This window comes from Gigantopelta aegis, chromosome 3 (assembly GCF_016097555.1).
Source record: "Gigantopelta aegis isolate Gae_Host chromosome 3, Gae_host_genome, whole genome shotgun sequence".
Lineage (NCBI taxonomy): Eukaryota > Metazoa > Mollusca > Gastropoda > Neomphalida > Peltospiridae > Gigantopelta > Gigantopelta aegis.
In genome coordinates, this window is record NC_054701.1 from 1,237,179 (window position 1) to 1,260,200 (window position 23,022).

Genomic DNA, 23,022 nt, shown 5'->3' on the forward strand with positions numbered 1-23,022 from the left:
GTCACTGGCTATGTCAGTGTTTGGATCTAGGGTAGACACGACCCTGGAATCAGTCACTGGCTATGTCAGTGTTTGGATCTAGGGTGGACACCACCTTGGAATCAATCACTGGCTATGTCAGTGTTTGGATCTAGGGTGGACACGACCCTGGAATCAGTCACTGGCTATGTCAGTGTTTGATAGTCAGAGTTTGGATCTAGGGTGGACACCACCCTGGAATCAGTCACTGGCTATGTCAGAGTTTGATAGCCAGAGTTTGGATCTAGGGTGGACACCACCCTGGAATCAGTCACTGGCTATGTCAGAGTTTGGATCTCGGGTGGACACCACCCTGGAATCAGTCACTGGCTATGTCAGTGTTTGGATCTAGTGCGGACACCACCCTGGAATCAGTCACTGGCTATGTCAGAGTTTGGATCTCGGGTGGACACCACCCTGGAATCAGTCACTGGCTATGTCAGAGTTTGATAGCCAGAGTTTAGATCTAGGGTGGACACCACCCTGGAATCAGTCACTGGTTATTTCTGAGTTTGGATCTAGGGCGGACACGCCTGAACCTAGAATGGATATATGGGTATAACAAACTTGTTTGGACTTGGATTTAGCAATGTGCCGCCCCTGGGCTCGGCCACTGGCGACGTTAGAGACTGTGCCCAGGAGATATGTGCCTGAGCCGTTTCATTCTGATGTTAAAAGGTCACACACACACACACACTTCTGCCAGAGACGGAGTGTTGATTCACATCAATTCATTCCGTCACCTCAACAGTAGGCCTAGTAGGTTAACTTTCGTAATACAGGTCTTATCTACATTCCACAACATATTGCAATTAAAAAACAAATTTCTAAAAATACTTTTGATTTGCAGCTATTATTTTGATTAATTAAAAAAATTGCTACAGCTCGTACGCGAATATATATTTTTTTTTTCCCGCGGGGGAGAATATGCGGTCAAAGGCTTGAATGGGCATGTCGGATTCCAAGTGCGGATGAATACAATTACCTGACTGTGGACTATTTCTTGACATTGGCGGGCGCTAGTGGTTTGTTTGTTCCATTTGTATATTGATGCAAAAATCGCCTTTAATCTTGTAATTATTGTAGTCATCTGTCACCTCCGTGATGTCTGACAGGGAGGATCAAGTTTACTACGCCAAGCTTGCAGAGCAGGCTGAAAGATATGATGGTTTGTATTGTTTAAAACCCATTTTAAAGTGATGGTGTCGTTGCCTGGTTTCTCGATATCGATACATTAGTAAGATCGAGTAAATCACAGAAATGAACGAACCTGCTAAACGACATCGTGGTCTCTGTAGTCAATATTCGGTATTTGTTGTGCTTGTAATAAAGTATCAAACATGTTCTTTATGTGAATGAAAGTGTTCAATGTTTGCAAAACTTGTGACCATGGTTATTGCATAGAAATGGACGCCATTTGCAATGACTCACTACGCAAAGGATTGTCGGTGTCTTTGCACAAATATTTCAGGATCGCTAGCTATTTATGCACATGGATATGACCTACATGCCAAATAAACTTTCTTTTATCCTTATGTTACGATTTTGTGTATTATTTACAGTTTTGTAAACGGTATTTTTCGAACAAGGAAGTGAAAATAATTCACCAGTTGTAAATTTGGAGTAGGCTTGTCAAGTCTGCCAGCCAATGGTTTGCAATTGATAGTACCCTGATGATTCATAAGTGGCCCACCCAAACGGTTAAGAGAGTATATAGTGAAGTAACATTATTTTTATCATGTCCTGGTTTTTTTAATCAATTTTTAAAAACTATATTGGTCCTATATGTAATTTGACATTGATGAGAGAGACTTTATATTCAGTTAAAAAGTAGCAACATGCATTTTGCTTTATAATTTTTTATTAGCGACAGTTGGTGATCACTTAAAATTGTGTAACAACTTAATATTTCATTATTTGTGTTGTGATCTATGAAAGTTGTATAGTGAATCATTACTAAACAAAATGTTACGAGTGCCAGTTGAGGTGTTTAATGCAAAATTGTATGAGGTCCAATCCAAGGCGATACTGTTATTTTTGGCAGAAAACAAAGAGCTTTCCCCATTGCCCTTTTGCAAATCCACTAGGATCGATTCCTGTCGGTGGACCCATGGGGCTATTTCTTGTTCCAGCCAGTGCTCCACAACTGATGTAACAAAGGCTGTGGTTTTACTATCCTGTCTGTGAGATTGTGCATATAAAAGATCCCTTGATGCTAATTGAAAAGAGTAGCCCATGAAGTGGTGACGACGGGATTCCTTTCTCAATGTGTGGTCCTTAACCATATATCAGACGTCATATAACCGTAAATAAAAAATGTGTTGTGCGAGTCATTGAAAAAATTAAATTATACAAATCCAACTTAATGGAGCGTGTTCACAAATGGTTCTCCACGAGTACTCGGGCACGGGTCCAGTCTAGCAAGATTAGAGTCCGCTCATAGGACTCGATTACCCATGCAAGGAAGAGCACTCTCATTAAATGATATTTTTTATGTTGTACTGTCATATGCTTACCGCCGGTTACATTGTAGGGCTATGAGACGAGGGGGGTAAAACAAATGTCGAATGTGTGGAATTAAAAACAATAACATGATTAGGCATCCATGTTCAGCACCTTAATTAAGATGCGTAGTGCTGTTTTAATTTATTCTTTAGTGTCGGGTACTCTGTTCTGGGTCGAGTTTGACCCTCGAATACTTGACCAATATTTTGTACTCATGGAGGCCTTAATTCCTGGTATCGGCATTGAAGCTGTGTCATTCTTGTCCCTGTATATTATTTGCCTGGTGATATTGAAAGTAGAATATGAAGTAAGTTTTATGGAATGATCTTTGGGAACGAAAATGTATAAAACGTTTCAGGCAAGAACATATAACAATTAGCTACTTTGGCAATGGACCGGGTAAGCCCTGAGAACATTTAGTAATCATTGACTATTAAATGTAAATCATTTGTTAATTTTTGGTCAGTCTTAGAGAAACCAGCTACATTTTCCCATTAGCAGCAAGTCTTAGCCAACACAAGTTTTTTTGGATTTTCTTATGAGTGATTACAGCTTTCGCACAAATGGTCTGTTTATGTTGACATCGGTTTTGCATAACCTACAGGCGAACAACAAAATTGTGCATGCCAAATTTTATATACACTGCAATTTATTTTTCTTCTAACTGCCAAACGAAATTTGAAATAAGTCATGGGAAATCAAAATGGTTTTATGCGTACAATGTTGTATAAATACCGAAAAAGGTACTATTTTGACCCCCCAAAAACATGTTTTCCGCGGAAAATTGGAATTCCATTTGCACAGATTCTGTGGTTTCCGCTGTCGCGGATTTTCGGTGGCTATACGTATAGCACCCGGTGGCTATACGTATAGCACCCGTAAAACATCTCATGGCGTGAAAAACACTCCCCTAAACCAATGATGTAAGCGGAAGTCGAACTGTCTTTAACGGATTATTCGAATCATTCGGAACACTTCAGCCTATTTCTATTCATAATCAGCCACGGTTTTCTGAATTGTCACAAATTTGCAGAATGGGCGGGCGAGGTGTGTGGCTTTTGTAGCAAATTCAATCTGGCATATTAATTTTAACCAATGTCAAAATAAAACAATATTGCTATGTTTACTTACTAGTAACTCCCTGTTATATTTAATTACAGGGCTAGAAATGAAAAAAAAAAATCTACTTGCACCAGGTGCATGCTGAAAAAAAAGTTACATGCACCAAAAATAAGGCAACCGGTTTTTTTTTATACGAAGCTATTCGGAATTATTCTGCAATACCTATATTTATTTATTAACAGTACCGGAACGTTATACAACTGCGTTTATTACTGATTCTTGGTCAAATTTGAAAATTAGACCCAACGTGAACGCCTTACAGAAATCTATAATAGGCCTATTACAAAAACGTACGAATATTTGTGTTTTATATTAAGCAAGTTATCAACTTTTTTAACTCGATAAGATCTGTTGGTATAATATAAATTAGCCTACGGAATTCGACGAGAAGTTGCGATTGCAATAATCACTGGCTGACTTCGAGTCAACTACGCGAGTAACGCACCTGCACGTTCGCAATCATCTGATCAAGTGCCCATATCTGAGGTCGAAAATGTTCAAGGCAGTTACGGTACTTTGTATTGATCACAGATCTGGCGGAGTTCAATTTGTCAGTGACGACAACAACTGTGTTATGCGCGTGGATACCTCAAAGTCGGTCTCGACCACCTTCCCTAATACCGTTCACGGATATAACCGAAATATTGCCAGCAATTTTCGCAAATATATTTCACGGAAATGACCGAAAGGGCGCCATTGTTGTAAGTAGGATTATGGGATACAAAATGGATGCGCCCATAAGATAAAAGTTATCGTTTTCATGTGGCGAACAGATTACGAAATGCATACACAAAATTCGACAACTCGAGTCTGAATCTGGTAGACAACGGGATACTAGTATACGCAATACACAGTACTTGAAAAATATTAGCGTGCACCCAGTTTTAAAAGTTACATGCACATGCAAAAATCAGCATGCACCGGTGCATGTACTAACACTGCATTTCGAGCCCTGAATTGTCGGTTTTACTTTCAAAATGTTTGTGTTGTCAAGGGGCGGAAATTGGGGTTTGCCGAATTTGTCACGTACACTTACTTACACCTGATGTCGGACCGACGTGTGACATCGCTGGTTGACCACACTTCTTGGTTAAACTTCAAAATGACAATGGTTAAATTCATTTTTATTTGATGGTTATTAGTGGTAAACTTGTTAATAGGAGTCTAGGACTAAAAAGAAAAGTATGGATGCTTAGTATAATTATAAATGACCGTAAAACATGAACAGATATTAATTTTAGTGACATTTACATTTTAACAATTAAATTATGCTAATTTCTGAGGAGACCAATGACTCCCGCAAAATTTTTTAATTCAGGGGAGCTTTTTTTTTTAGATTTTACAAACGGCAGTCGTTGAAAAAAAATACTACTGGGATATGAATCAGTTTGTTTCCAAAAACTATTCTGGTTGGAATTAATGGGATTAATGGACACATACTGGACATCTGGCCACACGTGCCCATAAGTAAATGTGATTTATTCAATTTGTTGTCTAGTTTTTAATAACAGTAACCAATCTCAAATATATAAACTTTATTTTATTTATGGGCCATTTCACGGTAATTTTTTGTGACCGACGTGACATTTTGACACCATAAAACTACATTTCTACAAAAACTTATGTACTTTTCTCTACATTTTGTGTTAATAGAAACTATATGCATGATGTTTATTTCACCCAAGAATTATTTTATTTTGTACTAGTATTTTTGGAATAAATTACATATTAATGAGTGTGACGGACGTGACATCATTTGGACACAAGATATTTTTGTTCAAGTTCAACCAAGAAACTGTTTTCCTATTTCTTCTATTTTAAATCCCAAGTATCATTTTGTTAGGTCACCAGGTTGTTTTACAATGACATACAAAGAAAATAAACAGACAGTTGATATAATTTAATAATCAATAATTAATCAAGAAAGGTACTGTGACGGACGTGACGTGACGGACGTGACATTTTGTCAATCAACCAAGTTACTTCATAAAATTATAGAAATAATAATACAAAACACAGTAATGATATCTGATTGAACTATTTAATGTAAACAAAATCATAGCTGTACATGTATATAATATACTGGTAGAATAAAGCAACAGCTGACTGAAATGTATTATGGTGAATTAATTTTTTGAAAATGTTGTACAATAAAGTAAACTTAAAATGAAAACATAAATGTACATGTGTATCTCATATTTCCTCTAGAAAATACAAGCACATTAAAATAAAAAATCCTAAGCCAATGAAATATCGAAGTTAAAAGCAAGTTAAAATGAAAATGTTCAATGTTCCTTCACGCAATATGATTCCATAAATTAATCTTTCAAATTTCATTTTCTTTGTTCACAACACTTGTTCACTTAAAAATCCTGGTTTTTGTCAAGTTCATTCTATCACTGTTACACTCTGAGGGAATATGTATCTTTCGTGATTATCCATAGAAGGTGTTGGGAGTACTTCCATAACTTGATTCTTCATTACCCAAGCTTTATCCTCTTTCTCTGGAAAGGCAAAAATCTTTTTACTGCTTTCTTTTGCACGAAGAAAGGAGACCTCTATTTCTGAACCATCAGTATCTGTTATCAGTCCAGCAAAAATGTTGATTGACTTCTTGGTTTTAAAACTTACAAGTGCAAAAGAACCAGTATTAATACTGTTCACATAAGTTTCCTCAGCTGCATCACTGGATGATGTTGAAGGCTGTACCTCAAAGTTTTCTTCAGCTGTATCATTGACTTCATCATTCTCCATGTTTTTAAGATTGGGGAGAATCTTGTATCTCATCATATCTTGGCCAGAGTTTAAAAATTGGGAATTTGTAGCACCTGCAATTGTACAATTATCCACTGGCTTCACAAAGTGAATCGACAGGGTGCCTGGTAACGCTTGACAGTTTCGCCAGCGGTTTGGGAGATGAGCAGTGTTCCTTTATTTCAGCTTGACTCACATAAATCTTGTAAAAACATGTGCTTCAGATAGTATCTTAGCATGGATCACTTACTTTTGTAATGAATAATGTGAAGAACACCATTTAATCAATCAAAATGTTGGGAAATTTATATTCGTGTGTCACGTCCGTCACAAAATGTAATTTCAAATTTCATCAATTTCACATAAGATTTTTCAAAATCAAATTCTTCATCTTTTTAAATGCACAAAGAAGAAGGAAAATATATGAGTTTATATTTTTAACTTTGTTACTTTGAAAAAAACCCCAACTATCAAAAACTTTGACGGACGTGACATTTCAAATTAAATATAAAATTCAAATCACTAATTAAATAATTTATTGCTAAAAATTGTATGCACATCTCACAAGGGTATGGAGGTTTCTATGAATATGGTAAAGAATTTATTTATTCTACATTTTTAATAAAAATACTGAAGAAAACAATGTCACGTCCGTCACAATTTATTATTATTTTTGCCCCAAAAATGCCTACAAAGTCTCCCTGATGTAGTTTATATGTCCAAATTTTGCATATTCAGGACCCTTATGGTGTTTATGTTCAAATGATATAAAGTTTTGAATAAAATTTAATGATTTATATTTTCATAGTAATGGACCAAATACCATGAAATGCCCCTTATTTATAAAAAAAATAAGTGAAAATGTGAGTAAAACTAATAAATTTGTACCCCATGACATGGTTTTTGTCAAAACTTAATCCAGTAGTCTGAAGGTTAAACAAATAAAAATTCTAAAGAATAACACCAGTGATGTCATCTGATATAACGTTTCCTGACAATGTAATAATTATTCGATATTGAAGATATGCAAATAATTGATTTCAACTCTAATTTGCATACATGTAACAAATGAATTGTGTGTTGTATTACACTAAGCAAGCAAAACGACAAACATTTTGTTCAGTTTCACGTCACAATTCACTACACACGTTTCAGAGATGGCTACACAATTTAAAAACATTAACAATAGTGAGGGTTTTATCACCTGTTTCTAGACTGACAACGCGCATCATACCTCCCCATTCACAAACGGCAATATAAGTTGAAGAAGCATCACGAGGGGTATATGGCTTTTTATGTACCCTCTGTGTGTTCTTCGGCTCGGGGGTAAAAGAGCACACAGAGGGTACATAAAAAGCCATATACCCCGAGAGATGCTTCTACAACGAATTTATCTTGCCGACATGTTAAACCATATAGCCAAATAATCAAAATAACGCCAGACAATAATTGTTAACAATTTATTAAAGGAGCCATACCACGCGGATGCGAACGAAACCACTTGCCAGTGACGAAAAATAGTTCAATCGATAAACAAGTTTTTAACTTCAGATGTTTGTATAACGAAATTGTCTGCATGCTTTTCCTCAATTTCAACGGCAGAGTGCGTTGCAAATCGTTTGACAGCCATGTTCTGTTTACATTGGTAGCAGACGACTGTTACTAATCGCACATTAATACAATAACACCACAACCGTAATTAGGTGGCCAAGTTCAACATTGCAGCTTTTAAAAGTATTGAAATAGTGTATTTTATAGTAAAAAATAAAATTAATTATGTATACTTGATTGATTATCAATGTTATTTATAATCTAATTATTGCTTTAGCATTAACTGGGGTGGCTGGAAACTGTTGGAAATTACAGACTGGGTATAAGAGAATTTGGCTCCGCCCACAGGGGTATAAGGGATTTGTCCAACGGCAAACAACCAATGAGATTAAAGAATTTTACATGAAGGCGAGATAATGTCGTTTATTATTCCCAATTTTGGACCCCAGAAATCCCAATCTGAATGTAAATATTCTTTTGTTAAATTATATACAGTTATTTTGAAATCGATACGTAACACTTGACAAACAACACTTCCCTCACCCATAACATTTCATAACACAAAATAGATGTGTTAATTTGAATAAATACAAGTTTAGGTATAGTATTACTCTTGTAAAGTCTAATTTGGCTTATTGAGATGTTTTAAAATAAAACTGAAACTTTCCTTTTTACTTTATGTAAAACAAACACTAAAATTCTCGGTCAAAACCATGAGCATTGGATAAAATTTTATAAATAAAACCCTGTTAATCCAGATTTTGTAAAAATAACATGTTTCTTTTTAATGACCTTTTTGGCGAATTGATAATGACATACTTGCATAAATTCAACTTTAAATCTCATTTGGTAAATCACGGCTTTAACCCTTTACTGTAGTCACATGTTGCTATCTGCCTCTATGTATAGAACAAATGTAAGTTGCAGCTACGGTTACTGCCGTAATTGGTTAGTGGACGATTGATCGCTGCACATCTGAAACAAGATGGTGAAGCACATCAGCTGAAATGTATATATATATTTTTTGTGAAAAATTAATGTTTTGCCCATAGTAAAATTCAGTCTTCCACATCAATTGCCTAACTATCACATTCCACTTGCCCTGGGGGTTGGACATTGGTGTTTTTTAACCCCTGATTTTAAGTTTAAAATGTTGTCATGGAGTAATTTGTCTTGTCAGAAATGGTGGCCTCGATGAAGAAGGTGGCGGAGCTCGACGTTGAGCTGAGTGTGGAGGAGCGGAACCTGCTGTCGGTGGCCTACAAGAACGTGATCGGGGCTCGTCGCGCCTCCTGGAGGATCATCTCCAGCATGGAGCAGAAGGAAGACAGCAAATCCTCTGATAGCAAACTAGAAATGACAAAGAACTACAGAATGGAAGTGAGTATGCCATTATGTCTCTCAGGGATTTACCTTGTTTTTCTGAAATGGGGGACCCTTGGACTCACCTCTTTCTTTTCTGGGGGTCCCAAAACCACACAAACGACAGAGCTGCAGACAACAAATTACGTGTATACTATACGTTTCATTAAAGTAAATTTAACAAGCTGTGTTGTTTTTCCTTTCGGGAAAGCAATGTCGGTATTCATTGTTTATTCTTTCAAAATCAACATTTCACTTTGATCTGTATAATTATTTGAACCATTTCCTGCAAGCTAAATGACACTCGCAATACCATGCGTTGTTTATGATTCGTGCTACTTGTTTGTTAATGCAAATCAGAACATTTAACCAATTTGCTTTATTCGCCCGGGAATTTCCGATTGTGTTCGGCCTGTTGACGAGAAGTTCTGAATGATCGCAAATCCGCGATCTCTTTCCGGAAATTACCAACTTTACCCGATTAAGCGCAGCAAAGGATAAAGACGCAGTGTTCCCAGAGATTAAAACTTTTTTTTTCGATATGGGGAATCCCCATTTGAATATGCAGTTTATAGGTAGAAAATAAATAGTGTGTTACACAGAATGATCGTTCTTTGATAGTGGACAGGGTTACTGAAAATGTCAGATATTTTATGCGTCCCACGGGGCGCAGTATCTCTATTTTTGCGGGTCCAGTTAAGTTTTAGTGCGTCCTATACGCAAATTTTGTGCGTCCGGTAAATCCCTGGTCTCTTATCGTTCTAGTAATGGACATTTTCCTAACTACGGTAAGAGTTGACCGCCATAATTTGCCTGCTGTATTTCAAGACCTATTATCTCAGGACATAATGGACTTACAACCCTGAAATTTTGCATGGGCACTAAAGAGGTTATAAAGGACTGATTTATAGCAGACTGGTGCTTTTTAGTCATCATACTGAATGACTGGATACAAATGAAATATGTCGAAAATGCAAGTTTATTTTAAGAGCACCCATTTTCCACTCTAAAACAGTGTCTTACTTTCACTGCACACATGACTGAAAAGCACCAGTCTGCTACAAATCAGTCCTTTATAACCTCCTTACTGCCCATGCAAAATTTCAGGGCTCTTTAAAAAAACCCCCAAAAAACAACAAAAAAACCAAACAAGTTTGGTTATCAAGCTTCAGTTTAAACTGGCTTGAAAAGCATAGCATACATTCAAATCCGTGCATGTTCAAAATAGAGGTTTATCAAGAATAGTCTGGCCTGGAGTCGAGCGGTGGTTGGTCCATTTCTGTGAACCAAATTGCCAACGAAGTGAAACGAAAGGAACATGTTTGTCCAGTTCTTGCATAATAACGATAGACAATAATGAGCCACTTTTAGTAATACATCAAACATTTCTATGTTAATTCGCTGATATTATGTTACTAAACTTGAATTACCTGCTCTTTTTAATCAATACTACTTTTTGTCGGTAGCGGAAATGTACTTCAGTAATATCCATACAAACATTGAACCAATGCGCAAAATACATCGGCAAAAGTATCCCATGTGCTGTTTACGAATAAGAAATTTTCGAAAAGTAACCTGGGCTGCGTTCAGCTAGACTGGTTTATGCGCTTCACAGTAAACCAAATGGCCACATTGGAAACTTATCAATTAGTTTGTGAATGTTAGCCAAACATTTGCTGGTGAACTTGGGGCTTGTAACATAACTAAAAAAACTGACTGTAAAGAGAAATGGAATAACAATTAAAACCCCCCCAGTAAAAAACCCCATTTTGTTTGGGTTTTTTTTGCTTTAAACTTGGATACACTGTTATGGACAAATTGGTTATTCTTTCCAGTAAATAGTAAGGGTTGTTTTATATACGCTAATCCATATAGGGCAATTCCACCGTGACTGACGTTACATTCAGAGAGGTTGGAGGTCATATCCAGTGGTGTGGCTATCAAACCTGTACCTCCTAGTTCTTTATATTTTGCATCAAGCATACTGGGGTCCAAGTGTACTTGGTGACATTAAAAAAATTTTCATATTCTTTTGTATCGCTGAATGGGGATGAAACATCTTTGCGTGACTGACGTTACACGAAAAAGACAGATAAAAGATTACGTCAACTTTATTTTAAATTTTGTTTTCAAACCGTGAAATGTTAACAAATGTTTTTGTCCTAGGTAACATGGCAACATGAAACTACATTTCTAGAAACCATTAATTGTGCGTGACTGACGTTACGCGACTGACGTTACAGTTTGTCCAGAACACTTCAATGTTTTATAATTGGATTTGTACTAATATAATGAGGTGAAGTGCCCACCATTTCAATTACATACATCTTTTACAACAAGTTAGAGGTAATAAGTAGGTGTGTCTTGTTTGTGGTAGCTGCAAGCTAGTTTCATTACAGATGCACAACTAATCGTGGTGTGAAAATTTCAGAACAGAGCTTCACTTAAAACATGGTACACATTAGTTTTCATCCTGGGGAACAAGACAATTTAACACTGAAAGTTAAACATGACAAAAAAGTTGAAAACACAAGTGCATTAATTAGGATAATTACAGAATAGTCACTTGACAGTAACTGATGTTACAGTTGAATGTTAATTCAGTAACTGGAAAAGTGTTACCAATTTCGATATATGTAAGTATTTCACAGTTCATTAATAACAGAAGCATGCCATTAGACATATTAGAAGTCTCGCATTAGTTCCAATGTTACGTTAAAACGATATTGAAAACATTTTCAAAGTTAAATTGCTCACTAGCGAATGATATGTACCACTGCCATCCGCCAATTAATCAAAATCAAGAAAAGTAGCACCCCTATGATTTCTGGCATTGATCATCACTGGAGGTTGCAGCTTCTTCTTCATTTGATACTTGTGATAGAAAATTTGATCCTCCTTGGATTGCCATTGCCATGAGGCACCAACTTTTTTCATAACAGAGACCTCAAAGTTATTGTTCTAAATATTCTTGACTACTCCAGGGAAGAGTTCACCATCGTATTCGACAGCCCACCAATCATCTATTGCAATTGGTGCCTCCATCGCTTCAACATGTTGAGCAGGTATTTTGATCACATCTGTCTTGTCGGAAGAATTGGCAACATCATTAGTCAAGAGTGAATGTCTCAACCTTGCCCTGTTTAACACGGAGGTGGTGGAACCGAGCTGTACCTTTGATGGCCGGGGCATCAGCAAACACCTCGTTCAACTTGAGGGAATTATTACGCCATTCAATGTCTGTTGTCGACAGTTCTCTAACTATTATGCTTGGCATATCCTTTGCTGCCTCGACGAAGGAAGGAGCATTAGTTTCTTTGCTTCAATTGCTGATATCAGAAAGTACTGTGCATTGTGGGAGAAAAATCATGAATATTCATGTGTAAGGAAAGTTTTACCTTATCTAGAATACAATAGGCCTCCTATAGGGGGGGTCAATCTATTGCCCAATAGTTTAGCCTAACTGGAGAAGAAGAAACAGTGTGAATGGCGACTTTGGTAGCTATTTTTGCTGAAGTTTTTTACTATTTCAGTTTGTTTACTCGTTGTTTGAACCAATAGTGTATGCTTTTTATTTAGTTTAAGTTAAAATGTGAGGAAATCTAGGGAAAGGGTTAAAGATATGTAGAAAGAATTCAGTAAGACCTAGATATAGCTCACTGGTTGAAAGTGACTGACGTTACAGCTCCTGTTTTCCCGTGACTGACGTTACCAATTTTATTCCACTCTCACGCTACATTCATATAATATCAAGGACTGATGGGATGTTTTTAAGGTTTGCCTTGGCAAGCAGCAAAAAAATTATGAATGACATGTTGGAATACCCTCAGATTTTTTTTCTACACAAAAAATGTTACTTTTTTGTGACTGATGTTACAGTGGCAAAACATTTTTCTATGAATTATATTTCAGTCTCTATGCTTTTTGTTGACTGTTTCTAACTATTTGGTGTTTGAGAGTCAAGATAGTGACATTACAAATCTAATGAAATATGCAGAATATTGCTTTACATTCAGGGAATATAGATAGGCCTAATTTACCCATATTTTTGTCAACTTTTAAACTTAAAATATGAAATGTTTGCCAGTGGCGTGTAGTACAAAAAGAAAACTTGTTTTAGGGAAAACTATTGTTAGTTAAATTGGGTAATTAATCTATAGATTTCAATCATTTATTTAATTAAATTATGAAGATTATTTTTGGCATCAAGTCCTCTCCAATATGGAATTGCCCTATACAGTTGGTAGCATATGACACATAATTCTATATACTAACACTGTAGATAAAGTTCTCTGGAAATGTTTAAAATCGGAGGATTCCTGTAGACTGCTTCCATGGGGAATCGACATGGATTCATGTGAAAATTTTTTTTAACCCTGAACATGAACATTTGTAAATGGTCAAATGGGACAACAATAAGAATGGATGATGTACCCACTCGTATAGCTCGTCATCTCCAGCCCTACCCCTTATTGATATTGGTATGTGGGGTACAGCTAGAGGCCACAGAGATTTAGTTTGATTATTCTCGCATCTAGTCATGTCATTAGGCTTGCATGTTGTTAACTAGTACCAACACTACATAGTGAAAGACACTTTGCCCTATGTCACCACAGGTTTGTTTCGCATAGTGGCTTCGGATTCAGGAAAATGTGTATTTTAGACACAATAGCTTGCGACCATTCGGTTGTTGACCAATCTAATTAAAATTAGCTCCACTATTACATGTGGATCTAACAGCAGCCCGTTGGAGCTCATGGTCCAGTTGACCTTTGATTCGACCAATCAAAACCTTACTTGCAAAATCATGCCAGTGATTTGAAAAAGAATTTGAAATCATTCGGGATTATGCTGAGGGTATACGAAATAATTCGGGTGAATTACAAAGTATGCTGGAAATAATTGCAATATAAAATTTTATATAAAATTTGTTTCAAGAGGAAATAAAACCCTATGATGGTATAGCCATAAAATCTGTTTATACTAGTATACAATCCAAAGTTCATTACTACACTTTCCTCCCTGTTTTTTCAATGTTGAAATGGACCAACAAGTTCACCTATTGCATATATAGTCTCTCCCAATATTTTTAGAATTTGTATGCTCCCGAATAACGCTATAAAAGGCGAAGTGTAATTGGTCGATATTTAAATTATTTATAGATGAAATGTCACCTGGACATGGAAGTCCACGCAAAGCTGTTAGATCTACTGGCTAAACCCAGTAGAGCTAATTTTAATCAGATTGGTTGTTTACGTTTGCCAAAGCATTACATACAGTTTCCTCTAGCCTTACCCCACATATCAATATCAATAAGGGGTAGGGCTGGAGGTGACTTGAGCTACCACTTGTACTAATAAACCAAATGTTGAAGAATTACAACTACTACAGTTTCTGCCAGAGGGTAAAATGGGTATGGTGCCATACCCAGATTTTTATGCATATTTTATTATTTTAAGTTAACCTATTGACAAAATTAATTACTCATCATTTTCCTAACCCTGAACTTAAACCATTTTCTTTGCGGGGGAGGCCCCCATACCCCCCTGTTGACTGGTTGCATTCAATTCCATAGCACCATACCCAAAGATTTCTTTCTGGCAGAAACGCAGAGTACTGGAGAAATTTGTTTATTTTACTTCCATTTTCTTTGGGTTAATATAATTTGCAAGAATATAGCAAAATGAGCCAGATTACATTTAATGCCTAATTTCCCTTTTGAATCGAGGGGAGGATTTAGAGCCAATCTTGGGATTTAAACCCTGACCACTAGTATTAACAGTTTTATTATTATTATTTTTTTAATCTCAGTGAATGTTTTCACTTGCATAACCTGTTGTAGAAACAAATGGTGTAATTGTTGATGCTTTTCATTATTTCAGATAGAAACTGAATTGAAAAATATATGCGGAGAAGTTCTCGGCGTTTTGGAAAATCATCTTATCCCTTCAGCTACATCGGGAGAATCAAAAGTTTTTTACTATAAAATGTAAGAGAAATGTTATTTACAACATTTTCACTATTTACTTCTTCAACGGGTGTCAATTTAAATATTCGTATTTTAAAATCCACATCTCGATTTTAAAGCATGTTTTGTTTAAAAAGAAACCAAGGCTAGTGTTTATAAAACTGGGGACGAGTAGAAAATTTTGTCAAATTTTCAACAAGACCCCCAAAATGGTTATTTTTCACCAAAACACAAACCATTACATGAATAGTCTAAGCCATATTAAAGTATTTGCCATGTGTTCTTAAAATTTGCAATTGGCAGCAGTGGAGCTAGCCCTGCTCAAGACTACAATGTGGCAATACTGTGCATGTTGCTTGCAACATTGTTAAAGATTAGTACCTCTAAAAGTTTGTAAGCATGGCCATAAGTACATGTACATATTGTAGTGTTTTAAAATCCTTTAACTTGTTTAAATTTAATGTGAAAGTTGGAGGCTGAGCAATTAATAAGTTCAAGTGTTGGTCTCCGGCAATCCTAAAAAAAAATTTATAATTTAAAAAAAAAATTCAATTAAATTTATTGTTTTGTAGGAAAGGTGATTACCATCGATACCTTGCTGAATTTGCGACGGGAACCGACAGAAAAGAGGCTGCTGAAAGCAGTTTAGTAGCTTATAAAGCTGCCAGTGATATAGCAATGCAAGAGTTAGCACCTACACATCCCATTCGACTTGGTCTAGCCCTTAATTTCTCAGTATTTTACTACGAGATCCTCAACTCACCAGACAGGGCGTGCCGACTAGCCAAGGCAGCATTCGACGATGCTATTGCAGAACTTGATACGTTATCAGAAGAAAGTTACAAGGATTCAACATTGATAATGCAGTTACTGAGAGACAATTTAACACTTTGGACATCAGACATGCAGGGTGAAGGTACGTCTTTATATAGTGTTTTCCCAAGCTTGTTTTAGCATGGTGCAGCACCATGCCTCGTTAGTCTAGCACCATCTTGCCTTAATCAGTGCCATGCTGCACTGAGATTAAAACAGCCTTTTTCAATAATTCTAAAATTCTCTTGATAAAACGCTAAATTTTTTTATTATTAATTAATAAAATTGTTATATATTTTGCCATTCATTTATTAAAGCAAGAATATTAATTACATTGTTTATTTCAATTTTATTTGTCTTTAGTGCAAAAAAAAGTGCCCTGAAAATGGTAAAAATTGCCCCGAAAGTGTTTTGTCTACCATGCCTTGCCAAATGTCTAGGTAAAATACTATTATACGTGTAGTATTGAATAACATAAGTAGGTCTGAGGAATTCTCCAACAAGTAGATCACGTTGACTTGTTTGGGTCAAGTTTTACATGTGTTTTCAGAAGTACTTAAAGTACTTAGAATACTGCTTTGCCGTTCGTCAGCTGATCATTGTAATAACAATTTGCCCAACGTCAGTGTGTCAACTTTTCCTCTGAAGTGTTATCTTCTAGAGTTTTCATTAGATTGTTCTGAAGCTTTATCAAAAACAGATATTTAAAAAATTTATTTATTTAAAAACAAAATTAACATTGAATATTTGAGTCTATATTCTAGAGATCAAAGAAAGAAAGAAATGTTTTATTTAACGACGCACTCAACACATTTTATTTACGGTTATATGGCGTCAGATGTATGGTTAAGGACCACACAGATTTTGAGAGGAAACCCGCTGTCGCCACTACATGGGCTACTCTTCCGATTAGCAGCAAGGGATCTTTTATTTGCGCTTCCCACAGGCAGGATAGCACAAACCATGGCCTTTGTTGAACCAGTTATGGATCACTGGTCGGTTCAAGTGGTTTACACCTACCCATTGAGCCTTGCGGAGCACTCGCTCAGGGTTTGGAGTCGGTATCTGGATTAAAAATCCCATGCCTCGACTGGGATCCGAACCCAGTACCTACCAGCTTGTAGACCGATGGCCTACCACGACACCACCGAGTCCGGTATATTCTAGAGATCAATGCAATGATTCCAGGCCTTTAGTGTTTAACTGCATTATAAAAACTAAATCATTTATTTTGATTTAAACATTTTGTTTTAGGGTGGGTTCTTTTAATCATTAGCAGTTTATTGTGAAAACACACTTAAGAAAACTACATTTATACCACTTACCATTAATGAAGAATTTTTTTTTTTTCAAAACAGAATCCATATGTTGTGTACTAAAACAAATTTTGCCATGGTGCTGCCATTATTGTAAAAAGAATTACTGGCCACCTTGTTTTAAAATAAGTATGCCATGTGTACACACAGTAGATTTAAGAAATTTTGAAGTTTTATTTAACATTAAAATTTAGTTTTAGTTGTATAGTTCTTAAACTCTGACTGTCCTTACAAACTGATTGATATATTTTAGGTTTCAGGGATTAGAATCTTCTGTGGATTTTGTGTTCCTGAAAGTCAACATTTGATAACCTGGTTCAGAAAGAAATGTTTTATTTAACAATGCACTCCGTCATTTTATTGATGGTTATTTGGTGTCAAACATATGGTTAAGCACCACACAGATAATGAGAGGAAATCCGCTGTCGCCATTTCATGGGCTACTCTTCGATTAGCAGCAAGGCATTTTATAGGCACCATCCCACGGACAGGGTAGTACATACCACAGCCTTTGATATACCAGTCATGGTGCACTGGCTGGAACGAGAAATGGCCCAATGATGGACCCACCGACCGCACATTGAGCGAGTGCTGTACCACTGCTCAATGTGAAATCTTGAAATTCTAATTGTAGATCCAAACAAATATCTGCGACTTAAGTAGATTAGAACAACTTAAAAGGGAAGTAACTTGTTGCAGATATAAAGAACAGGCTAATGTTAACAAAATAGTATGCTACTTCGGATTAAACAAAATGTTTATCAACAAAATCGAAACAAGTTGTTAAAAAGCAAGTTGTTTTTCCAAAGAATTAAAAGTAAACATGTTGGTGAAAATTAAATTATTACTTGGCAGCATACTTAATACTAACTGTAATGAGTCTGTATCTGATATCGCTTAATTAAGTTCAATATGAAAATTCATGACTTTATAGCATAGCAGATATTTATTTAATTGTTGTTGGTGTGCTGGTAATTCTTGTAGTGGGCGGTAGCCATTGAATCCCAAGATAATCTAGGCAGTATCGGGAGTTACACATGCAGTCTTGCATTCAATGCAAACTATCCGATGCCATATAACCGTAAATAAAATGTTTTGAGTGCGTCGTTAAATAAAACATTTCTTTCTTTCTTTCAATGCAAACTAAAGCAACAAAATGAAAGTTTAAAAAAAAAAATTCCACCTGACTCGGTACTATAATAACTATAATGCATAGTAATTAACTATGTAGCTGAAATCTGCTCGTAAGTAATCCGGTTTACACACGTCAACATGGATAACTACTTCTAGGTGCCTTTTTGCTGCCATACAGTTCTGGTGGTACTTGCTTAATTTCCAAATGTATATTCCAAATGTATATTACATCGACGTCAACTTCTCGTATGTTTGAACCTTAATTGGATATAAACACAAAAATTATGTATTGATGAACGAACAACAGCTTCTTATGGTATAAGCATCTACTTACTGACAGGATGGAGTCCGACCGATATACTTGTAACACACTTCGCTTTCACATTGCACACTTTGACAAAAGTGTGCATTAGATATATACAACAACTCTTTTTAAAACCCACGTTTAACCAAACTTCCTTATTGCATCATTTAAGGGCTCTCTGTGCAGGACTCTGTGTAATGGTTGGTTGGTTGGTTGGTTAGTTAGTAAGACAGAAATGAGTGTAGTGACCTTACACTTGCCCATTGAGTTGTTAAACTTGCTCTTGGTATGAGCTGGTACCAGGATGTGAATTCATTACCGACCAGCCTTAGTCTGGTGTCTTAACTAACCACTACACCACGAGGCCATTGTAGGCTGTTTAACATCCTCAGATGTAACAGCATCTATATAGCATGGAGTAGGCCATTATAAGAACTGGTTACAGTGGGCTGCTGCTGTTTTTGATGCCTGTCTTTGGTATAGCGTTGTCTGTCCGTAAACGTTTCGTTTCACGAGCTTGTTTTTCTCATCAATTCATATCGGCAGTCTTGAATTCAAATACAACTTTTGGATGCTTGTGTGTTGCATACCATAACTAGGTCACCATGACCTGCATTGGTGCACATTAAAGAAAATAATTTTCCGGGCCATATCTTATCAATTCATATAGGATCATCAAACCCTGTATGCAAGTACAACTTGAGATCTGGTGTGATATGTGCCAAGCTAGGTCACTGTGACCTACTTTTTATACATTAGTGCACATTAAAGGAAATTGTCCTGGACAAATGTTGCATGCAAGTGAAACTTGAAATGGCAGTGTTGCATAATTTCTAAGTCACCGCGGCCTACTTTTGACTCTTTGTTATCAATGGTAAAGGATCGTGCCAAGCAATGTCAGTTATATTGTGATATATACAACCCTTGCAATTACAACTAAATAGACACACTTCAAAGGAACTAAGTATACTGTTTGTCTGCAGTGTGAATTATCAAATTCGTCAACCTGTGCAGGTGCTACATGGCAAGTGGAAGACTCCACATGTTTGCAAACAAATTGTCAGTTTTACAGAGTTCAACAATAGTAAAATGGTCTGTTTTGACTGGATGAAATTCATAATGTTTTCAAATAGGAATTCCATCCGTTTCCAACATTTGTGGAAAGCCATTTGGTCTATTCAAGAAGTACATATTGGTTATATTTGTGACACATTTAAGCATGTTTGTGAACCTGTTTTTGTTTATTTTTCAGAAGGCGAACAGCAGAAGGGGAGCACACTTCAGGATGTGGATGGTGAGGAGGAACAGGGGTCATAAAAGCCACATGTACTTAGCACAACCTACATTGAAATATTTGTAATTTTCTTATCAAACTACTAAATGTTATGACCTGGCCCTGGAACTGCAGCTGTCTCTTGTCACTGACTGCGGCCACGATGGATATTGTACTTGGACACCTCGTACCACTGTGTCTCCGGTCACTGTCTCTCCCACAGTCCTATATAGTACCGTTAGTCTGCTCTTTTGCTGTATGTCATCTCTATTACGTAGGTTTGTCTTTGTATTTAACTTGTGTTCATGTATGTAACGTACAATAAGTACTACTATACATCTTGTGGGGTTTTTTTTGGCTGTTTTCTCTGTGTTGGGAATGACAGTTGACAAGGATTCAAGTTGTTTTGTTGTCGTGGCCACTGCTGGTGACAAGGCAGATTTTATATGTAAGTTGTCCAAGCTCATGTGTTTGAATGTCATAATTATTGCAAACTCTCACACCAGAATTACATCCTGGATATTTAAAGCAAATGTGGACCAAGTGCTGATTTTTTTCGCAGTGTCCTTCATCAAACCTGTGAAAGTGACAATACCAGCTTTTACAAGAAACGGGGAAAAAATTATAAACACAATTTTCCATAGTATGAAGAGATTGCAATTTCGAGTTTGAAGCACTGAAGGAGAAACGATTTATCAATGGAAGTGTGCCTACAGTGCTAGGCTGTTTGTGAAATTGTTTATGGACTTTCCAGACATAATTTGCTGTATACCCTTATTCTGTCGTCAGGAATTTGGCTGTGCTTGTACCAGTTGGATTTGAACTGTTGGGACTTCACTCAAGACTAGCAGACCGACTTGGATACAAGTCATAGGATCATTTTTAAGTTATGATTATTTTGCCCAAGTTAGAGCACTTGAAGTGTAGGTAGTTGTATTCTACTGTTGAACAAAATGTTCTGTCAAATACGAAATATTATGGTATATTTACTTTTATTATATTGTGAATGTTGCTATTAGAACTTGCCTTCTGGCGAGTTGTCTGTCTGCATGTCTGTCTTCCTTTGATCTAATTATTTTCTCTGTCTTGACACCAATAATGCCACTGTTTAAAATGTTTCAGATCTTTAGAAAGCAAAATTTAATCTTGTAATAAAGTATTTAAGTTAATCGAAATAACTTTACCTTTTTTTTTGTTGTAGAGATATATATTAATTAATTAATATCTTCATTGACATACGTAGGTCATCCATTTACATTAATTTGGATATAGTTTTATTGTTGTAAAACTGTAAGTTGCCATCCAAATGATGCATGTGATAGTGTCAATTTTTAAATAGTGGCCTGACATGAAGATGGTTGTGCTGTGTCGTGCAGCCTCCTGTCTGCTGTGTTGTGATTCTCACAGTTTGTACTCGCTGTTACAATATCCATTGTCTAGTGGGCTAGAGATTCTAGGAAAGTGTAACACCTTTATAAACTGATGTCATGCTTTTAACATCAATTAAAGTATATTCAAGTGCTGTCTGTGTTCTTTTTTCATACTCCAGTAATGGCGAGAGCTTTGTAATGTATGCATTCATGTCATTGTTTATCCCATATGATTTAATAATGTGATGTCGTGTAGGAGCTTAATAAACAATTTCGGTCCATTTGAGAGGATTTGACAAACCCACTAGTCTTCAGTCCCAGCTACAATTTGTGGTCTGGGCTAATTTTACGCTGGATTAATACTTTGATTTGGAATACAGTGGGCTCTATGTAAACCAGCTGACAATATGCACCAGTATTTAGTTTGGTATTAGTTTGTTTTCTAGCAGTATTATGCCATTGGTTGTATATTAGAAAATGACTACATATATTTGCATTTCCAATTAAGGCTGTTTCCATTTGATTTAATATTGAAAAAGTACCATTGAATAATTGGTGATCCCCCACCAATTGCACCTGTGGTGACATACAGAAACTGAAAACATTGCATGAGACACTTTGCAGCATTTACTAGAAAGCAAAAGTAGGAATTAAACTTGACTCTTATTGGGAATACAAACTGAACAGTAAAATAGAGTAAATGGGATAGCTCAAGTTAATTGTATTATAAAGTTGACCTTTATAAAGTATTTTTTTTATTGAAAGGTTTTATTTAATGACCTGCCCAATAGATTTTATTTTTGATTACATTGCCCATGTGGTTGGCAACTTAATAGATGGACTTCTCTTGGATTAGCAACGAGGGATCTTTTATATGCAGTATCCACGGTATAGCACCATTTGTGGAATAGGTGAATATTTTTCCAACATCAAAACATTTTGAGCCCTAATATATGAATTTAATGCACCTGATGATTCTTTCAAAATACATTTGTTGAAGGGGAGACAACTGTCCATATATAGTAACTTTGTGATTTTGGCTTTTATCTAAAACTTAAATCCAATATAGTTTTTGTAGAGGTTTGATCTACACAGTAATTCCTGTTGTGTGTTCTGGGAGAGGGTGTAGACTGGCGAGTGAAGGTTGTTTTTCTTTTGAGGGAGGGTTTTTCTTTTGAGGGAGGGTTAAATCTTAACTTAAAAACAATCTGGGGCAGGGGGTTGATCCCCACTTTGGCTTTGTCGGGAATGGAAACCAACCTATTTAATTGTTCGTATGGGTTGTATCTCGGGTGTTGCTGGTTTTATCCATACATAACCACTTCCAACTGAAGTAGTGTCGGAAATGGAATAAAAATGTTTTTCGTCTATTATTTCTTTCATATTAAAACGACAAGTAAATATTTTATAAATATCGTTTGATGATACTCTACCTTATTTAGCATTTACTTGTTTGGGCTCTCTTTGATGTACAAGGTGGTGTTTACTCATGAAATTAAACTAAAGATGACGGTAAACGTGTGTCAATTTCA

At 36.2% G+C, this 23,022-nt stretch overlaps 1 protein-coding gene across 1 annotated transcript; it reads left to right on the forward strand.

Moving 5' to 3' along the window:
- The first annotated feature begins 1,009 nt into the window (after positions 1-1,009).
- On the forward strand, positions 1,010-21,642 carry LOC121367348 (14-3-3 protein epsilon-like). The gene is made up of 5 exons (XM_041491458.1): positions 1,010-1,186; positions 9,131-9,330; positions 15,195-15,301; positions 15,853-16,196; positions 20,100-21,642. The coding sequence occupies exons 1-5, from the start codon at positions 1,123-1,125 to the stop codon at positions 20,162-20,164; spliced, it is 780 nt and encodes a 259-aa protein (XP_041347392.1). The 5' UTR covers positions 1,010-1,122; the 3' UTR covers positions 20,165-21,642.
- Positions 21,643-23,022: the final 1,380 nt, after the last annotated feature.